The sequence below is a fragment of the Moschus berezovskii genome, chromosome X, assembly GCF_049115385.1.
Source record: "Moschus berezovskii isolate FMDL1 chromosome X, NW_MosBer_1.0, whole genome shotgun sequence".
Lineage (NCBI taxonomy): Eukaryota > Metazoa > Chordata > Mammalia > Artiodactyla > Moschidae > Moschus > Moschus berezovskii.
In genome coordinates this window covers 110,279,401-110,299,007 of record NC_142488.1, presented here as the reverse complement: position 1 = coordinate 110,299,007, position 19,607 = coordinate 110,279,401, and the positions used below count along the sequence as shown (strand labels likewise).

The following is a 19,607-nucleotide window of genomic DNA, read 5'->3' as shown; positions in this document are numbered from 1 at the left end:
GACCCTATATATGAGACAGCAAAAGAGACACAGATATAAAGAACAGAATGGACTGCGTGGGAGAATGCGAGGGTGGGATGATTTGAGAGAACAGCATTGAAACACGTATCATATGTGAAATAGAGCGCCAGTCAAGGTTCAATGAGAGACAGGGCGCTCAGGGCCGGTGCACTGGGAGGACCCTGAGGGATGGGATGGGGAGGGAGGTGGGAGGGGGGTTCAGGATGGGGGACACATGTACACCCATGGCTGATTCATGTCAATGTATGGCAGAAACCATTACAATATTGTAAAGTAATTAGCCTCCAATTAAAATAAATTAATTAAAAAATAATGTAGGTTGGACAGGGTATTACTGTTTATTGTTGTTATTGGTTAGTTGCTAAGTTGTGTCAGACTCTTTTACAATCCCATGGACTGTAGCCCACCAGGCTCCCGTGTCCATGGGATTTCCCAGGCAAGAATACTAGAGTGGGCTATCATTTCCTTCTCCAGGGGATCTTCCAGATCCAGGAATTGAATCCATGTCTCGTGCACTGCAGGCAGTCAAGGAAGCCCCATTATTGCTTATTAACTCCTGTAAAATAACATTTTGACTGCAACCCTAAGAATTCACTTCCTGAATCTTTGAATGACATTTATGTTGTCATTCATAACTGGATGTTAATCATATTTTATGAAAACCAAGCAATTGGCTCTTTGAATTTTTTTCTTACAACCATCATGACTTTGCACTATTTTAAAGCTTCTTGTTGGAGCTCCGTGTATGCATTATGAAGGTTTCTATCGAAGGGAAAAGATGATCAAATTTTCCTCCAAATACCCACTTCTGGGCTTCCCTGGTGGCTCATGGTAAAGAATCCACCTGCCAATACAGGACATGATGGTTCAATCCCTGGGTTGGGGAGATCCCCTGGAGAAGGAAATGGCAAACCACTTCTTGCCTGGAAAATCCCATGGACAGAGGAGCAGCAGCAGCAATGTGCCATTGGAGACTTGCTTGGTATGTGGGAAAAAAAACCCATACACTGGAGTTGGTCCTAGAATCTAACCTCTTTTCACTGACTACCCCAAACCCTGGGCTTCCCAGGTGGTACTAGTGGTAAAGAATCTGCATGCCAATGCAGGAGACACGAGAGATGTGGGTTCAGTTCCTGGGTCAGGAAGATCCCCTGGAGAAAGGAATGTCACCCTTCTCTAGTATTCTTGCCTAGATAATTCCATGGACAGAGGAGCCTGGAGGGCTACAGTCCATGGGATCTCAAAGAATCAGACACGACTGAGAGACTGAGCACACACATCCTCACCTCTAGGTCCTGGGTTTGGGAAAGCTTGCTCTAGGGAGGAAGTGAGGTCATGAAACCTTGAACTCTGCATAAGGAACACTAAATTGTAAGAGGTTCCAGAAAGTGCTGGGTGGATGCCTCTGGTTTTACTATTTCAAAAAGTGATCCTCAAAGCATGGAAGCCAGTGATATAAGCAGCCTTAGTCTTATCCATCTTTTGATGGCCAACCAGCGAGAGCCCATTTTCACTCCTGACAGGAAAAGAAATTCTGAGGGCCAGGATATTAAAAAAGCTTGTAGTATATCATACTTCTTTCCCACTCAACTTCACTGTGGATTTTTTAAAGGAGCTATCTTTTCTAGAAAGACCATACTGTGGCCACCTGATGTGAAGAACAGACTCACTGGAAAAGACCCTGATGCTGGGAAAGATTGAAGGCAGGAGGAGAAGGGGACAACAGAGGAAGAGATGTTGGATGGCATCACTGACTCAATGGACATGGGTTTGAGCAAGCTCCAGGAGTTGGTGATGAACAGGGAAGCCTGGTGTGCTGCTGTTCATGGGGTTGCAAAGAGTCAGACATGACTGAGAGACTGAACTGAATTGAACAATTATCATATGAAGAAATCAACTTTTCTAAGAATTGACCATATGAAGTTGCCCTTTGGGTATGTCAAAAAAAAGGCTGTTGGCAGTGTCATATGGTTCAGTGTAAAACAAGAAGACTTAAACTAAAGGGGAGATATACTGTATTCCTCAGTAAAGGCAGAATATTTTATGTAAATTATTCCAAGTATATAAGTTTAACATAAGTCCAGTCATAATCACAAGGTAGTTCTAAAGTTCATCAGAAACAACAAATGACTGATAATAATCAAGGGAAGGTTGAAGAGTGTTGAGGGGGTAGATGCCTTGCCAGACATTAAAAGCTATTATAAAGCTTTAGGAATTGAAATAGTGTGGCGCCCGCATGAGGCCAGGCTGACAAATCTACAGTTCAGGATACACAGCCCTGAGACAGACCCTATAACATAAATACATCTAGGATGGGCTGAAAGTCACAGAACAAAGTAGTGGGGAAAAGAGATTATTTCAAAAATGGTGCTTAAACAATTGGTAAATTATTTTTGTTTTTAAACTTAGGTGATTACCTCACGTCACACCACAGGTAAATTCTAAATACATTAAAGTGATAAGTATAACAATTATAATAAAAATATTTAAAGAAATATATCAGTGAATAGTCATATGATTGTGGGATGGGGTAGGCCTTTTACACAGAAGAGCAAAGTTAAAAACCCCAGAATAGTAACATGTATATATAATTGCATAAAAATTGTAAAATAAGTACAGTAACAGCATAAATGGCATTAGAAGCCAAATGTCAAATGCATGCAGTAAATGACAAATGGTTAATATCTTTAACATATAAAGACTTCTTACCAATTAGTGAAAAAAAGAAGCTAAATAGCCTAGAAAAATAGGCAATGGGTTCAGATGGAAAATTTACAAAGAAATACTAATGACAAATTGATATATGAAAAACATGCAATTTGCTTGTAATTAGTGAAATTCAAATTAAAGCAACATGACAACATTTTTCAGCTATTAGGTTCACAAGGATTCAGAAAGTGAAACCACCCTACTCACTGCTGTTGCACGCGTCAACTAACAGCCTTTCTGGGGTGCAAACTTCATTAAGACCTTAGACTTATTTTTATTTTGTGGCCTGTATTTCCAGGAATACAGCTAAACAGTGTCATTATAGATGTGAAAAAAATACAAGGGCTTTCACTGAAGTATTATTGCACTGAAGAATTAGAAACAGCCTAAACATTTCAACATGGAGAAATTAATATTTATGGTACGATGGAAGCAGAAATTGAAATTATACTGCCACAAACCAAGGAACACTTAGGGCTATCAGGAGCTGAGAGAGACAAGGAAGATTCCTCTCCTAGAGCCTTCGAAAGGGACATGGCCCTGCCAACATCTTGGTAGTAAACTTCTTGGCTCCAAAACTTTGAGAAAATAAATTTGTTTTTTTAAAAAAAATTATGGCACACACAAAAGAAGTTGTGCTACATCTATACACACACACACACACACAATAGAATATTAGTCATAAAAAGGAATGAATTTGAGTCAGTGGTAGTGAGATGGATGAACCTAGAGCCTGTCCTATAGAGTGAAGTAAGTCAAAAAGGGAAAAACAAATATTGTATATTAAAGCATATATATGGAATCTAGAAAAATAGTACTGATGAACCCAATTGCAGGGAAGGAATGAAGATACAGACGTAGAGAACAGACTTGTGGACGCAGCAGGGGAAGGAGAGGGTGGGATGAATTGAGAAAGTGGCACTGACATATGTGCACTATCGTGTGTAAGACACCTAGCTGGTGGGAAGCTGCTGTATAACACAGGGAGCCCAGCCTGGCGCTCTGTGACGACTTAAAAGGTGCAGGACATGGCGGGAGGCTCAGGACAGAGGGGATATATATATATATAAATATTAATATATATTTATGATTCATTCATGATGTTGTACAGCAGAAACCAACACAACATTGTAAAGCAATTATCCTCTAGTTAAAAAAATATTAAAATGGAAAATAATTATGGCATATCCAAGTGGTAGAATATTATATGATAATTAGAAAAGACATTCTTAATATTTGATGGCCTGAGGCAATATCCATTAAATAATAAGTGATAAAAACAGATAATTTTTCATTTATTATATAATTTTTACATATAGTAGGAATGCAATTTTATGAAAAAATAACTTTCCATATACATATATATTTATGCATACACATCTGCACATACATATGAACGCACAGAAGTAAAACTTAATCACTATAATGCAGAGCTTTTGGGCTTGTAGGTAATTCTTTTCTTTGTCATGCTTTTCTGTATTTCCCAAGTTTTCTATAATCTATGTGTATTCCTTTTTTTTTATTGTGGTAAAACATGCGTAACAGAAAACTTGATCATTTTAACCATTTTGAAGTGTATGTATTACGTTATTCTTAAAATGAGGGTAACAGTTTTTATCAATAAGCATACACTAGGCAGGCTCTCAGCTTCCGTCGACATGACAATTACAATAATGTGACAATTTCAAAAATTTGTTTGGACAAAGGACACAAAAGGAACACAATCCAGAGAGATGAAAAGCAGAATTGGGTGTAACTGTGATGTGTGTTGTCCTGAAGGCAGCTTTTCTTTATAGGTTGAGATAAATACTTGCAGGTTTTTTGGTGCCGAGGAAAGTGAGGCATGGCTCAGCCAAAAAAAGCACATGGGGAAGTCGGGGGCCACTAAGACAATAGAGGGAGAAGTTACAGACATGAGGAAAAACAAACTCAGCCAGGGCTGATCATTTAAAATTGGATTCAGCTGGCCCCAAATGAATATCTGAGCAGCTCTTCAGGATACATCAATTGTATAAATCCAGATTTGCCCAGAAAAGTCCAGGAAGGCAGGTAAGCCTTTTGATGTGGAGCCTGAGGGGAGGCTAGCAGAGAAGGAGCATGGTTCAGGGCAGATGCGAAGCCCCATTTGGATTTGAGTTCACCCCGCAACTGTGTGAACCTGCCTGTAATCCTCATCCTTACTTGGACCACTCTGAGTTTTCTTTGATCAGAATTGGCTGATTCTAGGCTCAGTTCCTCACTATGTGACCTTGGCTATCAGGCTTTTGCCTCTGTGGTCTATAGAGAAACTGAGTTTTCCTAGGTCACAATTAGGAAAATGCAGGGCCAAGCCCACTAAGACACCGACTCATTTCAAATGCAGTTACTTCCCCAGTAGGGGAATCAGGGACTACTGGCCCCTTGTTAGTGACAGTTCCTGGCTTAGTTTGGTTCTTTCCAGGCTGTTTCACTGAAGTAAGGACAGGCTGTTAAGGCCAGTGTGACCTGTCCTCACTGTGGAAGCCACCTTGATGTAATGGGCAGTGGCAGCTGTGAAGTGAGGGAAGAAAAGTGGGCCTCACCTGTAGGTCTACTTCTCTGTAGACCTAAGAGAGCAGAGGGTAGGTATGGGGAGGCAGCGTGGGCTCATGCCCATTGCCCTGAAGTTACAGCGGAAATGCCGCGGAGTGGGGCTTTACAGAGGGTTTGTATGAGCAGTCATGAGCATTTTGGATCCTGGTCTCCCTCAGGCTCTGTGTTCTTTGCTGTTGTTACACCCACCCACAAACAAGGCAAGGTCCCCCCAAACACAACTCCTCACCTGCATCTTCCTCTTCACTGTGTCAAAGGGGAAGGAGAGGGTCTGGGTCACTGCGGCAGCCAGGCAGACATTGGCAAAGTTCTGGAGGAGAGAGAACCGATCCCGGGGTCCATTCCAGATTTTCTCCAGGTTCATGTAAACTAGAAGGGAGCCGGCAGAGAAAGGGAGAGCACCTGAAAAACAAGGCCAGGGAGGCTGTGATGGCTCAGGAGGCACTGGTTTGAGAACATAAGTGCCAGTAGGAACCCTGGGGAAAGCAACAGGACCAGTTCTGGGCTTGTGAAAAATCACTGCAGCAGAAGCAGCAGGCACTTTCTTGGGTAATGGTAATGTGGTATATTTTGATATGGTTTGTGTCATTGATCACAATGTATCGAATGACTCCCTGGAGGTTTCTATATTCTATGTCCATTTCACTTTTAGAAGAATCATAAACAAATATTGAATTCTAGTTAATAATATGCATGCTGAAAGGTTGAGGGGTGAAATGTAGTGATGTTTGCAATTTACATGAAAATCATCAAAAAATACATGACTGATAAATGGCTAGAGGGATGGATAGATAAATGATAAACCAAAACATTCATGGAAGGACCTGGTATATGCTGGATATATGGGGGTTTCCAATTCTTTTTTTAAAAAATTATTTTATTTATGTATAGTTGATTTATAATGTTGTGTTAGCTTCAGCACAGCAAAGTGATGTATAGCAAAGCTATTCAGTTATATAGTCTTTTTCATATATATTTCCATTATCATTTATTACAGGATATTGAATATAGTTTCCCGTGCTATACAGTAGGACCTTGTTTATCCAGGGTATTTCCAATTCTCTTAACATTTTGGGGTGTTTGAAATAAAAAATAGATTGTTGGGAAAAAAATCACTCCTATAAAAAAAGTTAGTGGGAGGTACTTAATCAAGCTTTGGAGTTTAGGGGGTACTGATCTCCAGCTGAGAAGGTAACATTCTGTGAAAACTGAAGAATGAGATCGTAGTGGTGAGCGGGGGAGGTTACATGACCTTGCTTCTGGGAATGATGTGGCCATATCAGGGCCCAGTGGGCACCCAGCACTGTGTGGCAGCCTCACCTTTCTTTTTAAAAAAAAATTATATTGGGGTAGAGTTGATTTACAATGCTGTGTTAGCTTCTGCCATACAGCAAAGTAAATCAGTTATACATATACATATATCCACTCTTCTTTAGACTCTTTTCCCATATAGGACATTACAGAGTACTGAGTAGAGTTCCCTGTGCTATCCAGTATGTCCTTATTAGTTATCTTTTTTTTTAAACTTTTTATTTTGTATTGGGGTATAGCTGATTAACCATGTGGTAATTTCAGGTGATCAGTGAAGGGACTCAACCATACATATACATGTATCCATTCTCCACCAAACTCCCCTCCCACCCAGCAGCCTCACCTTTCCAGGAAAAGATGGTGAGCAAGTAGTGCAGTAGTTGGCACTTTGAAGCTTCCAGAAAATTTTGGACCAATCTGAAGTTTACAGGGGACTAAATTTCTCCCTTAAGATGAGATTTAAAAGAGGGGCTAACACTAGTTGGGTTGCTCATCTTTAGAAAAATGTAGTACTTATTTAATAAAAACAAAAATGACAAACCAACGCTATATTTTCATTCAGAAAACATTTGTGGAGCTAATGCTATGTGATGGGCCCTTTGCCAGGTGCCAGGAATACAAAGAGGAGTGAGCAGGCTAATTCCTGGAGATGCTCTCCATCTAGTGGGAGAGACAGACAGATAACGAGTCATAGCAGGGGGGCTAGGAGGGCTATACAAAGTGCTTTAGGTACACAAGGATCAGAGGGATCCATTTTGCCTGAGGGAATCAAGAAGGACTTCACAGAAGAGAGAACTTTTCAACTGGGTCTTCAGGAATGAGCAGGAGTTCATCAGACACTGACAGAGCAAGCAGAGGGAACAGCATATACAGAGAGTTGGTATTTCCAAGAAATGCCAGTATTTCTTGATGGCCAAAACAGGAGTGCAGGTAGAGCGTGGTAGGAGATGAGGTAGGGATTGGCTGGCAGGGCCAGGTCTGAAGGCCCTAGTATGCCAGAAGGAATCTGGGTTTTTCCCTGTAGCTCACAGGAGTCAGTGAAGGCTTTTAAGGAGGGCAGTGGGAAGAGGTTGATGAAATGATTAATTTGCACTTAGAAAGCTCAGCACACCCCTTGCAGCAAGGTACAGGGTGAACTGGGGCAGGAGAGACCCAGAACTGGGACCAGACAGGAGCCTTTCATGTCTGCAGGAAAGATGATGAGAGCATGACCTGGGGCAGAGAGGCTGAGGAGGGAGACTTGAGAGTTTAAAAAGGTGAAATTTACAGCACTTGCGGCTGAAGTGGGCATGGAGTGAGAGGAGGAGTCAAAGTTGAGGAGGTTTCTTCTGGCTTAGGCCACCGGGTGAAAGAAAGGCAGTCTTGTTCACAGGGACACAGGAAGGGAGCAGGCATGCAACTAATGAGGACATCAGGTTTAGTCCTGACTGATGATGTATCAAGGGAACATCAGGTGGGGGTGTCCAATCGCAGGCATTCATAATGAGTTGGTGGTAGTCAGGGGCTAAGAGAGAGGGCTCTGGGGTTGTATTGCTAGATCTTCTGCTTTCTATCTATGTGGTCTTGGGCAGGTTGCTTAGCTTCCCTAAGCATCTATTTTACCTGTAAAATGTGGCTTAAATGAGGAGCTGTATGCAAAACGTTTAGGACAGTGCCTGGCACATAATAAAGAGCAACAGATGTTAGTCATTGTTATTATAGAGATGAGATTGGGAGTCATTAGAGTATAACAATGTTTGTTTAAGCCACTAACTTAGATGAGGCCACCCGGGGAGGGAATGAAGAGTGAGAAGAAAACTCAGAAAGGAACCAGGGAGTAGCGACAGGTAGAGGGCTGGCAGCATCAGATGAGCCACACAAGAAAGAGCCGAAGAGAGGTGGGAAAAGACATCTAGAGACAGTGGGGTCCCAGAAGACAGGTTTCTAGAATAAAGGGTGATGGAGCTCATCAAATACTGCAACAAAGGTCAGATAAAAGGCAGTCTCCTGGATTGGCAATTGGGGGTCCTGGTGACTTGTGCAGGTGTAGTCCTGGCAAAGGTTCCGAAGATCACAGAAGCTACAGTTGCTACCCTGGTTGTGCTCATACATGTATGGATGTACTTGGAGACTCCTTCCTAAAGTCATATGGGGAGTGTGTGGGACTCTTTTCCTGTCAACTTGTGCTGAGCCTCCTGCAGGCTGTCCTACTCCCTCTCTGGCCAAAGTTAGGAGTGGGGTGTATGGCTATGGAATAGAACCAAGCTAGTCAACTCTATATTGAATCCATATGACCTCGAACTCAGGGATCATTCTGTCATTTTTGAAGCAGAAGATATTAAGAAGAGGTGACAAGAATACACAGAAGAACTGTACAGAAAAGATCTTTATGACCCACATAAGCACAATGGTGTGATCACTCACCTAGAGCCAGACATCCTGGAATGTGAGGTCAAGTGGACCTTAGGAATCATCACTACAAACAAAGCTAGTGGAGATGATGGAATTCCAGTTGAGCTATTTCAAATCCTGAAAGGTGATGCTGTGAAAGTGCTGCACTCAATATGCCAGCAAATTTGGAAAACTCAGCAGTGGCCATAGGACTGGAAAAGGTCAGTTTTCACTCTAATCCCAAAGAAAGGCAATGCCAAAGAATGCTCAAACTACTGCACAATTGCACTCATCTCACACACTAGTAAAGTCATGCTCAAAATTCTCCAAGCCAGGCTTCAGCAATATGTGAACCGTGAACTTCCAGATGTTCAAGCAGGTTTTAGAAAAGGTAGAGGAACCAGCGATCAAATTGTCAACATCCGCTGGATCATGGAAAAAGCGAGAGAGTTCCAGAAAAACATCTATTTCTGCTTTATTGACTATGCCAAAGCCTTTGACTGTGTGTATCACAACAAACTGAAAAATTCTTCAAGAGATGGGAATACCAAACCACCTGACCTGCCTCTTGAGAAATCTGTATACAGGTCAGGAAGCAACTGTTAGAACTGGACATGGAACAGCAGAGTGGTTCCAAATAGGAAAAGGAGTACATCAAGGCTGTATATTGTCACCCTGCTTATTTAACTTACATGCAGAGTACATCACGAGAAACGCTGGGCTGGATGAAGCACAAGCTGGAATCAAGATTTCCAGGAAAAATATCAATAACCTCAGATATGCAGATGATACCATCCTTAAGACAGAAAGCGAAGAAGAACTAAAGAGCCTCTTGATGAAAGTGAAAGAGGAGAGTGAAAAAGTTGGCTTAAAGCTCAACATCCAGAAAACTAAGATCATGGCATCTGGTCCCATCACTTCATGGGAAATAGATGGGGAAACAGTGGAAACAGTGACAGACTTTATTTTTTTGGACTCCAAAATCACTGCAGATGGTGACTGCAGCCATAAAATTAAAAGACGCTTGCTCCTTGGAAGAAAATCATGACCAACTTAGACAGCATATTAAAAAGCAGAGACATTACTTTCCTGACAAAGGTCCATCTAGTCAAAGTTATAGTTTTCTCCAGTAGTCATTGATGGATGTGAGAGTTGGATTATAAAGAAAGCTGAGCACTGAAGAACTGATGCTTTTGAACTGTGGTGTTGGAGAAGACTCTTGAGAGTCCCTTGGACTGCAAGGAGATCCAACCAGTCCATCCTAAAGGAAATCAGTTCTGAATATTCATTGGAAGGACTGATGTTGAAGCTGAAACTCCAATACTTTGACCATCTGATGCAAAGGACTGACTCACTGGTAAAGACCCTGATGCTGGGAAAGATTGAAGGTGGGAGAAGGGGACGACAGAGGATGAGATGGTTGGATGGCATCACCAGCTCAATGGACATGAGTTTGAATAGACTCCAGGAGTTGGTGATGGACAGGGAGGCCTGGTGTGCTGCAGTCCATGGGGTTGCAAAGAGTCAGACGTCACTGAACTGAACTGAACGACCTTGAACTCAGTTAAATGGATTTAACGGGTTACAAAGATATACAATACATTCATATATATCCTTTGAACTCAGTAAAGTGGATTTCACTGGTTACCAACAAAGATATACAAATCATTTGTATAGATCCAAGAACACAGCCTTTTCTTGGACAAGGTGACAAGTTCCATCTTACCTAAAACAGTAAGGGAAACCCCTCGATAAAGGGCCAGGAACCCTTCCTGTTGATAAATAGTAGAAAATGCATGGAGGATCCCCCTGTAGGATGGTTCCAGCATGTTCTGCACAATTAACCGGGTTTTGATGAGGTCGGTAGGATATGTCACAGTGGTGGAAACCATCCCTGCAAGACTCCCAGCCATGATGGAGCTCCACTGGGAAATATGGCCCAGGTCATCCGTGAACAGCACGACAAACCTGGGAGAAAACAGGGAGAAAGGCCCAAGGGAGTCAGCTATGACTTGTGTTGGAGTGTTCAACACTAATGACAGCAACATTTCCCCACGTTTGGAAATGCTTTATGAAGCAAAAATTACTATACTCATGTATTAAGATAAATGAGTAATACATTCAATTCTACTATATTTATGTAATTCTACTTAGCTCTAAGGAAGAGATACCTAACCTTCTTATTTCTATCTACCTGAAGTCCACCCACTTCATCTTAAGCATTTTCCCCTTTTATTTGCATAACTGTCAACCCTGGCTTGCCTGTAGGGTGTAAATGAACAGAGTGAAGTGAAGTCGCTCAGTCGTGTCCGACTCTTTGCGACCCCATGGACTGTAGCCTACCAGGCTCCTCCGTCCGTGGGATTCTCCAGGCAAGAGTACTGGAGTGGGTTGCCGTTTTCTTCTCCAGGAGATCTTCCCAACCCAGGGGTCAAACCCAGGTCTCCTGCATTGCAGGCAGACGCTTTACCATCTGAGCTACTAGGGAAGCTCAGAAGTACTCGATGAATACTGAAGTGAAATGTGCTCCTTTGATTCGGTTGCAACTTCAATGGAATTGCTTGAAACAATGACTTTAAGCATTCCCAGTAATTGAGGTTTTTTTGTTTTTGGCTGCCTCAGGCAGTGGGATCTTAGTTCCTCAACCAAGGGTTGAACCTGAACCCCGTGCATCAGAAGCTCAGAGTCTTAACCACTGGACCACCAGGGAAGTTCCTTGAGTTTTTAAAATATATTGGTTTAATAATTTTAAGAGAAGATGCACGACCCCACCAACTGTCAGAGAAGTAACAAATAAAAACAGTAACAAGATACCATTTCTCACCCAGCAGACTGGCAAAGATGAAAAAGTCTGATAACATTAAGTGATGGTGAGAAGTATGGAAACAGGAATGCTCACCCACTGCTGGGAGAGGTGTACATTGGCAGGTCACTCTGCAGTATCTAGTAAAATTGGAAGAAAGCCTACTTTCATCCCAGCAATTCCATTTCTCAGTGCATATCCTAGAGAAACGCTTGTACATATGAAGACACAAGATGTACTTGGAGACTCCTTCCTCCAGTCAGATGGGGAGTGTGTGGGACTCTCTTCCTGTCAGCTGGGTGAGAAATGGTATTTTGTTACTGTTTTTATTTGTTATTTCTCTGACAGTTGGTGGGGTCGTACATCTTCTCTTACAATGATTAAACTAATATATTTTTAAAACTCAAGGGATTTCCCTGGTGGTCCCGTGGTTAAGATTCTGAGCTTCCAATGCAGGGGCGCAGGTTCAACCCCTGGCTGGGGATACTTATTATTAACACATTGTTTGTAAGTGAAATTGAATAATCTAAAAGTCCATTGGCAGAGGAATGGATAAATTGTGGAAGTCATATAATGATACCATAAATGAATGCACTTAGAACCGTGTATTTACATGGATAAATCATAAAAGCATAAAGTTAAGTGAAAAAAGCAAGTTGCAGAATGACCTATAGTGTATGGTAACTATCTACGGTCATTTCTCTGTATCCACAGGTTTCGGAAACCCCAACAGATACCAACATCTGTGGATGCTCAAGTCCCTCATATAAAATGGTGTATTACTTGCCCTCTAGTATACTTTAAGTCAGGGGCTTCCCTATTGGCTCAACCAGTAAAGATTCTGCCTGCAATGCAGAAGACCCGGGTTTGATCCCTGGGTCAGGAAGATACCCTGGAGAAGGGAATGGCAACCCACTCCAGTATCCTTGACTGGAGAGTCCCATGGACAGAGGCTCCTGGCGGGCTACAGTCCATGGGGTCACAAAGAGTTGGACACTACTGAAGCAACTTATCAGGTTCACATGCATACTTTAAATCATCTCTAGATTACTTATAATACTGAATACAGTGTAAATGCTATGTAAAAAGTTGCTGGGGCATGGCAAATTCAAGTTTTGCTTTTTGGAACTTTCTGGATTTTTTTCTCCTGAATACAGTATTTCCAACCTGTGGTTGGTTGAATTAGTGGATGCAGAACCTGAAGATACAGAGGGCTGACTACATTTAAATCAAGAAACACATCTACAAAACCACATCTTAAAGTAATTATGGATAGACATAGACATGTAAAAAAAGTATAAAATAGACTCCCAAGTAGGTGGAGAGCAGATGGGACTGGAAAAGAGAATGAAGGGGACTTTACCATTATCTGCAATATTTTATTGCTTGTACTAGGTCTTCCCTGGTGGCTCAATTGGTAGAGTCTGCCTGTAATGCAGGAGACCCAGGTTCAACCCTGGGTCAGGAAGATATCCTGGAGAAGGAAATGGCAACCCACTCCAGTATTCTTGCCTGGAGTGGAGAATTCCATGGACAGAAGAGCCTGGTGGGCTACAGTCCATGGGGTCACAATTAGCTTAAAAGATACTTCAAGTATCTTTTTTGTATATTTTAAGCTAATTCTCTTTTATGCTATCAATTCTGCACTGTGGGTGTATGAGTGTTTGCTAGACCATTCTTTGTGTTTCGCTGCAGTTTCACAATTTAGTCCCAAATGGTTTTGGGTGGACTTTTCTATAGGCAAACTAGAAAGCCACTTTGTTACAATCCCTCTTTCTGGAAGCAGTACATCCCGTCATGAGAGTCTACATTGGCAGAAATTGTTCTAAGAGGACTTTTACATGGTGCACGTTCCTGGGCCAGGAAGCAAAGGAATTTTATTCATTCCTGGGAAATGTGGAGAAAATAAAAGAGGGCTTGGAAACCAGGAAAAATAAGATTTTCTGTCAGAGTGGGTAGGGGGAGCGGGAGAGATATAACAAGGATCTGAATAAAAGGAAGGTGAACAGAGCTAGCTAATAGTATTGTATCTTTTTAAAAATGAGAGCATCCTGAATACTTTGGCTTCCAAAGCTCCAGCCAAGATGTGTATTTCCTGCTTTTTCAGTTTGGCAGCAGGCCAGGGCCCCCTGACTGACGAATAAGTGTTTAGGTGAAACCACCGAGAGAGTTCTAAATTGGATCCTTTGCTCCCAAGTAAACACTTATGTATTAAAAACGTCTCCTTCAAGCTGTAGGAAAGTCTGGACTTCGTTTTGTCAGCCTCACTTAAGTCATTTGAGTGAACCAGTGCAAACTTTTTTTAAAGATATGGGTAAAGCAAGCTGGTTTTCCCTAGTGGGCTGTCTGCCTTGGTTTCACTGCCTGCACCCTTCTTGAGTCCTTCCTCCCTCTCTCCCCTGGCCAGTCGAGTGGGAGGGGAACCTTAGCAGAGGGAGGGGAGACAGAGGAAGTGGAAATGCTTGGCTAGAGGGGTGGTCTGCAGCAAGCTGGAATAATCTAGAAGGAGAAGTTTGAAGGCCAAAAGAAACACTATTCATTCTGATTGCCTCCCCCTTATTCTCCATCCTAAGGCATTCGTGCATGCATTCATTCCCCAGTCACTGAATATATACAGTGTGTGAGTTTTCAGCATAAGATCATGAGAGTTCAACGGGCCTGCCAGAGAGATGTCTGATAGGGGCGGCCCGAGAGAAATTAGGGTCTCTGAATGACCTGATGAACTAGCAAGAACCCTGTCTTCTATCAGTTTGCTTTATAAAGAGGGTCTTGCTGACAAATACACAAAATCGAAAAGAAGAACCAAGGAAAGCCCTTTTTCTCAGACTCTTACTATACAGAGGCAAAGACTATAGATCATTCCTCTTACAGAGTCAAAGCAGGGCAACCCTGATAGGCCATCAATGACGTCATCTGAATCCCCACATCTTAAGTGCTTGTCTGATTGGCTGGGGCAGCAGTGTTCCCCTTCCTGCTCTTCCTTGCACTCCCACACACTGTACAGAAGCTTTTCCAGTGAGACTGGATAAGCTGATGAACGGCAGTAACCCCTTCATTTCAGGCACACGGAGATTACACACACCCTTGATGTATGTAGTTAGAACTGCCAACACTTCAACCTAACACAAGTTGGCAGCCAAACACAAGCTCGTGAATTGGTTACACAATAAGGAAATGGTGTTGGTGATGAACAATTTCAGAGTTTCAGGGACCCAAAACGATGCTTTTACAGCTAGACAAACAGTTGTAGCATAAAGTTGGGTGAGGGTCTACATCTGATAGCCATCCACTGTGTTAGATTTTATTTGTTTAGTACAAGGACCTAGCTCCTCCCTGACTCTACTGAGTGGATTCTTTTCATTGTAAATCCAAGTAAGGAGATATGTCATCATCACAACATTAAGCAGAGCACTGGACTAAGCAGAAGACCTGGTTTCAAGCTCCAGCTCTGCCATTAATTGTGTTTGTGGACAAGTCACTGAACTACTGCATTTTCTTTTTTAAAAAATTTTTACTTATTTATTTTTGACTGTGCTGGGTCTTTGTTGCTGTGTGGGCTTTTCCCGAGTGGGGGCTACTCTCTAGCTGTGGTGCATAGGCGTCTCATTTTGGTAGCGTCTCATTGCAGAGTACAGGCTCTAGAACTCCCAGGCTCTAGAGCACAGCTTCAATAGTTGTGGCATGTGGGACCTTCTTGGACTAGGGATCAAACCTGTGTCTCCTGCATTGGCAGGTGGATTCTTTACAACTGAGCCACCAGGGAAGCCCTGAACCACTGCATTTTCTGAACATTCTGTATGTTTATGCTTTTTTATTCAAACCCACAATCACAGGCTGTACCATTACCCACAACTAACTGTTCTGCAAATTCATGATCAGGAGGTAGAGATTAATCAGTATAATGATGGACCTAAGGTATTGTCTTAATGTACAAAGTCTGGCATCATGATTGATCAACCACTTTGCTGCCTATCACTGAAATATTTCCTTTTAATTTTCAGAAAGAAACTAACCTTTCAGGAAAACATTATTAGCAAACCTAGCCTGAGTAGCTATGTGTTCTTCCTCTCCCACACATATTTTCTCCATTCCCACTGCCATCAGCCCATTTCGGATATCCTCAGCCACCACATGGACTAGTGCAACTGGTTCCTAACTGGTCCTGCTGCCCCCAGCCTTATTCCTCTTTAGCTGTCCTCTGCAGCTACCAGGTGACAATTCCTGTTGAATTGCTTTAATCACAACACTCCCCCATCAAAATCCCCCACAGTTACCCTTGCATTCCAAGTAAAGACCAAACTCCCTAATCTGCCCCTCCAAGATCTCATTCCAACCTGCTCTTCTGGCTGTATTTTCCATTACAGCCAGAGACACACCTTATGCTCCAGTTATGCCGCATGCCTTCCCACCACTGTGCCTTTGCTTATGGCATTACCTGCAATATCTTTCTCCCCATCTTTGCCAGAAAACTCCTACTCATTCTCCCAAGACAAAACTTGGATGGTTTTTCTCTGCTGCAACATCTTCACATCTCCTTCCTCATCAGAGGTGTGAATTTCTATAGCACTTTATCCTTGGCAGTCACAGCTATGGACACACTGCTGCTGCTGCTGCTGCTAAGTCACTTCAGTCATGTCCAACTCTGTGCGACCCCATAGACGGCAGCCCACCAGGCTCCCCGTCCCTGGGATTCTCCAGGCAAGAACACTGGAGTACACTAGTTTTATTCTATTGCTCTGGAAGCTCTGGGACACAGGGACCATGCCCTTTTCATCCCTGCATCGTCCCCAGCATCATGCATACAGTGGGCACTTAATGAATGCAGACAGAAAGGCAGTATGAAGTAATAGGGCATGGGTATTAGAGTCGGAAGGCCAGGTGGTGGAGTTCAGCTCTGTCACTGATGAGTGGTGTGGCCAATCTGAGCCCAACAGTACATCTGTAACGTGGGCATACTTCCTGTCCTGTGGACAGATATTGTAAATATCCAACGATTTACACACACACACACACACGAAATGGTAACTAGGTAGAGGTAATGGATGTTAATTAGCTTGATTGTGGCAATAATTTCACAAAGTATACATATATCAAAGCATCAACTTGTACACCTTAAACATAATTTTTCATGTCAATGATATCCCAAAATCTTAAAAATCCAATGATATGCAGTCATCCCTCTGTATCCATGGGTTCCAGAACTAACTGCAGATTGAAAATATTCAGAAAAATGTTCCAGGAAGTTCCAAAAAAACAAACCTTGAAGTTGCTGCACAGTAGCAACAATTTACATAGCATTTACATTATATTTACAACTATTTCCATAGTATTTACATTGTATCAAGTAGTATAAGCAACCTAGAGATGATTTAAAGTATCCAGGAGGATTGTGCAGGTTACATGCAAATACTACCCCATTTCATAGAAGAGACTTGAGCATCTGGGGCAGGGGGTGGGGGAATGTGGGGGTGGAGGTTGTCCTGAAACCAATCCCCTCCCGGATATGGAGGGATGTTTGTATATATTGGAGAGGGTTAGCAGCAAAGCCACAGTACTTAAACCAGCCTTTGAAGTTCTGCTTCCCTCTCCTTGGTACACATTCCAGAGGAGGAGTTCCATACTTTGTGGACCATACAGTAAAGTGAGGAGAAATTGAGTCATTAAAACACAGAGGAGAAATGTTTACAGACTGCAGGCCAGATGTTGCTGAGGGCAAGGGGGCTGGGGAGGAAAGAGAGCCTTCAAGGCTCCACCATCTCACTACCCTCCTTTCCCAGAGTAAGAGAGGCAACGCTATTCCCAGGCATAAGTGAAATGAGCAGTGGCCTCGAGGAATCAGTGATAAGGAAGATTCCACTGGGCTTGTCAGTTGTCGGATAAGACTTCCAGCTCCAGCCTCCCTGAGCCAAAGGCAAAATCCTTCGACTGTCAGTCTGCAAGGCAGACCTACAGTGGTCAAGACTGTGGACTGTTTCTCTAATTCTGAGCCAAGGCCAAGCTTCAGAGTTGGCTGCAGTTCCCAGTGAATGGGGAACCGGGGACCATCCCCCAACTACAGAAACATCTCTACCTGAAACCCCATCCCTACCACTTCATTCTTTTAGGCTGTGTTTCCAGTTAAAATGAAATATCTCTGAGTTCTTGAGGAAACTTTAAGACTCATCAGGCTAACCTACATCTCTAGAAGTTTTTCTAAAAAGCAGCTGTTTTTGTGGGAGGTGTTCAAAGGAGGCCAGTGAGCAGTGAGGGTGAGGCAGACTCTGTAGGACCCTAAAGGCCAGCTTCTTGGGGGAGAGGGCGGGGAGTCGAACTCCGCGGCCTTTTGGTGGCAGTGGATTGGGCCCTCTGTCCCTAGCAAGCACTGGCTTCTGGGGGTTCTGGTCACACAGACCCTCTTCCATACACATATCTTCAGGGGTCTCTCTCTCAAACCAGCCAAGGCAAAATTTCCAAGTTGGTGGACAGTGGGAAGGGGGTTAGGAGCCATTTATCCGGAGATTTCTTCACCCCTTCCCCCCAAATCTCCTCTCACCCTCTTCCGCCTCCTTGCCCGTCCAGCCCCGTCAGCCTCTCTGGGCCAGAGCTGCGTCCCCCTCAAACTACAGAAATCCCCAGATATGGTGAAGAAGAAAAGGCGGGGACTGCGCTTTGGGGGCCGAAGAGCTCGCCTTCTGGCCCAAGGGGTTCCCACGAGATCCGGAAGGGGGCGGGGGCGCGCCGCCGGCCCGACCCCCTGCACCCCGGCGGCGTCGGGCCGCGGGGCTCCCGGCGGCGGCCTCCCGGGCCCCGGCCCCGCCCCCGCCCGGCTCTTACTTGCGGTAGGCGGCCAGCTGGACGGCGCTGCAGGGGAAGAGGCGCAGGCAGGCCACCGCGTTCCCCTTCCACAGCGCGCGGGGCCCCTCGGCCCGCCACACGCGGAGCCCCGCGGCCCACGGCCCCCGGGCGCGGCCGCGCACGACGCCGACCTGGGCCAGCACGGTGGCGAGCTCCAGCGGCGCGGTGAGGCTGAGGCTGAGCGCCCCCGCCAGCCCGGCACAGAGCAGCCGCTGGCTGCCCGTCAGCCGGCCGTCGCGCCGCCAAGTCGCCATCGCGCGTCCGCGGCCCGAGCCCCGGGCGGCCGGCCGATCGCGTGGCTCGGGCCTGGGGCTCCCGGGCTCCGGCGCAGGGGGCGGGCCAGGCTCCGCCCGCCGTAGGGCGGACCTGCGGACCGGACGGGAAGCCGCTCCGCGGCCGGGCCCGAGCGGGCCTGGGGCTGGGGCGGGGTTGAGGAGGCTGGTCCGGGGTTGAGGCCGTGGCCGCGCCGGTTTAGTGTCTAATTTTCGGCCAAGACGTTTCTGTTTGCAGTGGAGAAACACTCACCGCGTTCTTTCAAGGCCTAGGCCGCTCTACGTGTGTTCGGAATATTCACCCCCCGCACCCTACCCCGCCTTATTTACCCCCTTTCTCCCTTTCCGAGTTCCACCTTGCCGCCTTCCTTCCCTCGCCTCTGTTCTCATCCCTGCGACCTTCTTTTCTGCCCCTAGGAAAAGCTTTACAGATTTCTCAGGGCAAAAGGAAAAAACCTTCTATAACATGCACACGATATCCAACACTTGACAAGTATCAGGCTTTTCGTACATTATCTTATTTAATCCTCAAAACAGTGCTTAGTAGGTGTGTCCCCATTTATTACTCTCAATTCGAGAGGCCGTAGGTACAGTGCTTAGAGCTTCGACTCCAACCTGCGTTAGCATCTGAGCCCTGCAGTTTACCAGCTGTGTGACCTTGAGGAAGTCACTCAACCTCTCTGTGCCTCACTCCACCTATAGTTTTTTTTCCTCTA

The 19,607-nt window shown here is 44.3% G+C and overlaps 1 protein-coding gene across 1 annotated transcript in view; it reads right to left on the bottom strand.

Annotated features, from left to right (window-relative positions):
- The window catches only part of SLC25A43 (solute carrier family 25 member 43), a 42,932-nt gene extending 23,941 nt beyond the window's left edge, over positions 1-18,991 (bottom strand). The window contains exons 1-3 of the mRNA XM_055393333.2: positions 18,599-18,991; positions 10,709-10,950; positions 5,531-5,703 (exon numbers count right to left, since the gene is read on the bottom strand). Of these exons, the coding sequence (XP_055249308.1) occupies positions 5,531-5,703; positions 10,709-10,950; positions 18,599-18,873 (690 nt within the window). The 5' untranslated portion in view covers positions 18,874-18,991. The remainder of the gene's footprint in view (positions 1-5,530; positions 5,704-10,708; positions 10,951-18,598) is intronic.
- Between the last annotated feature and the right edge of the window lie 616 nt (positions 18,992-19,607).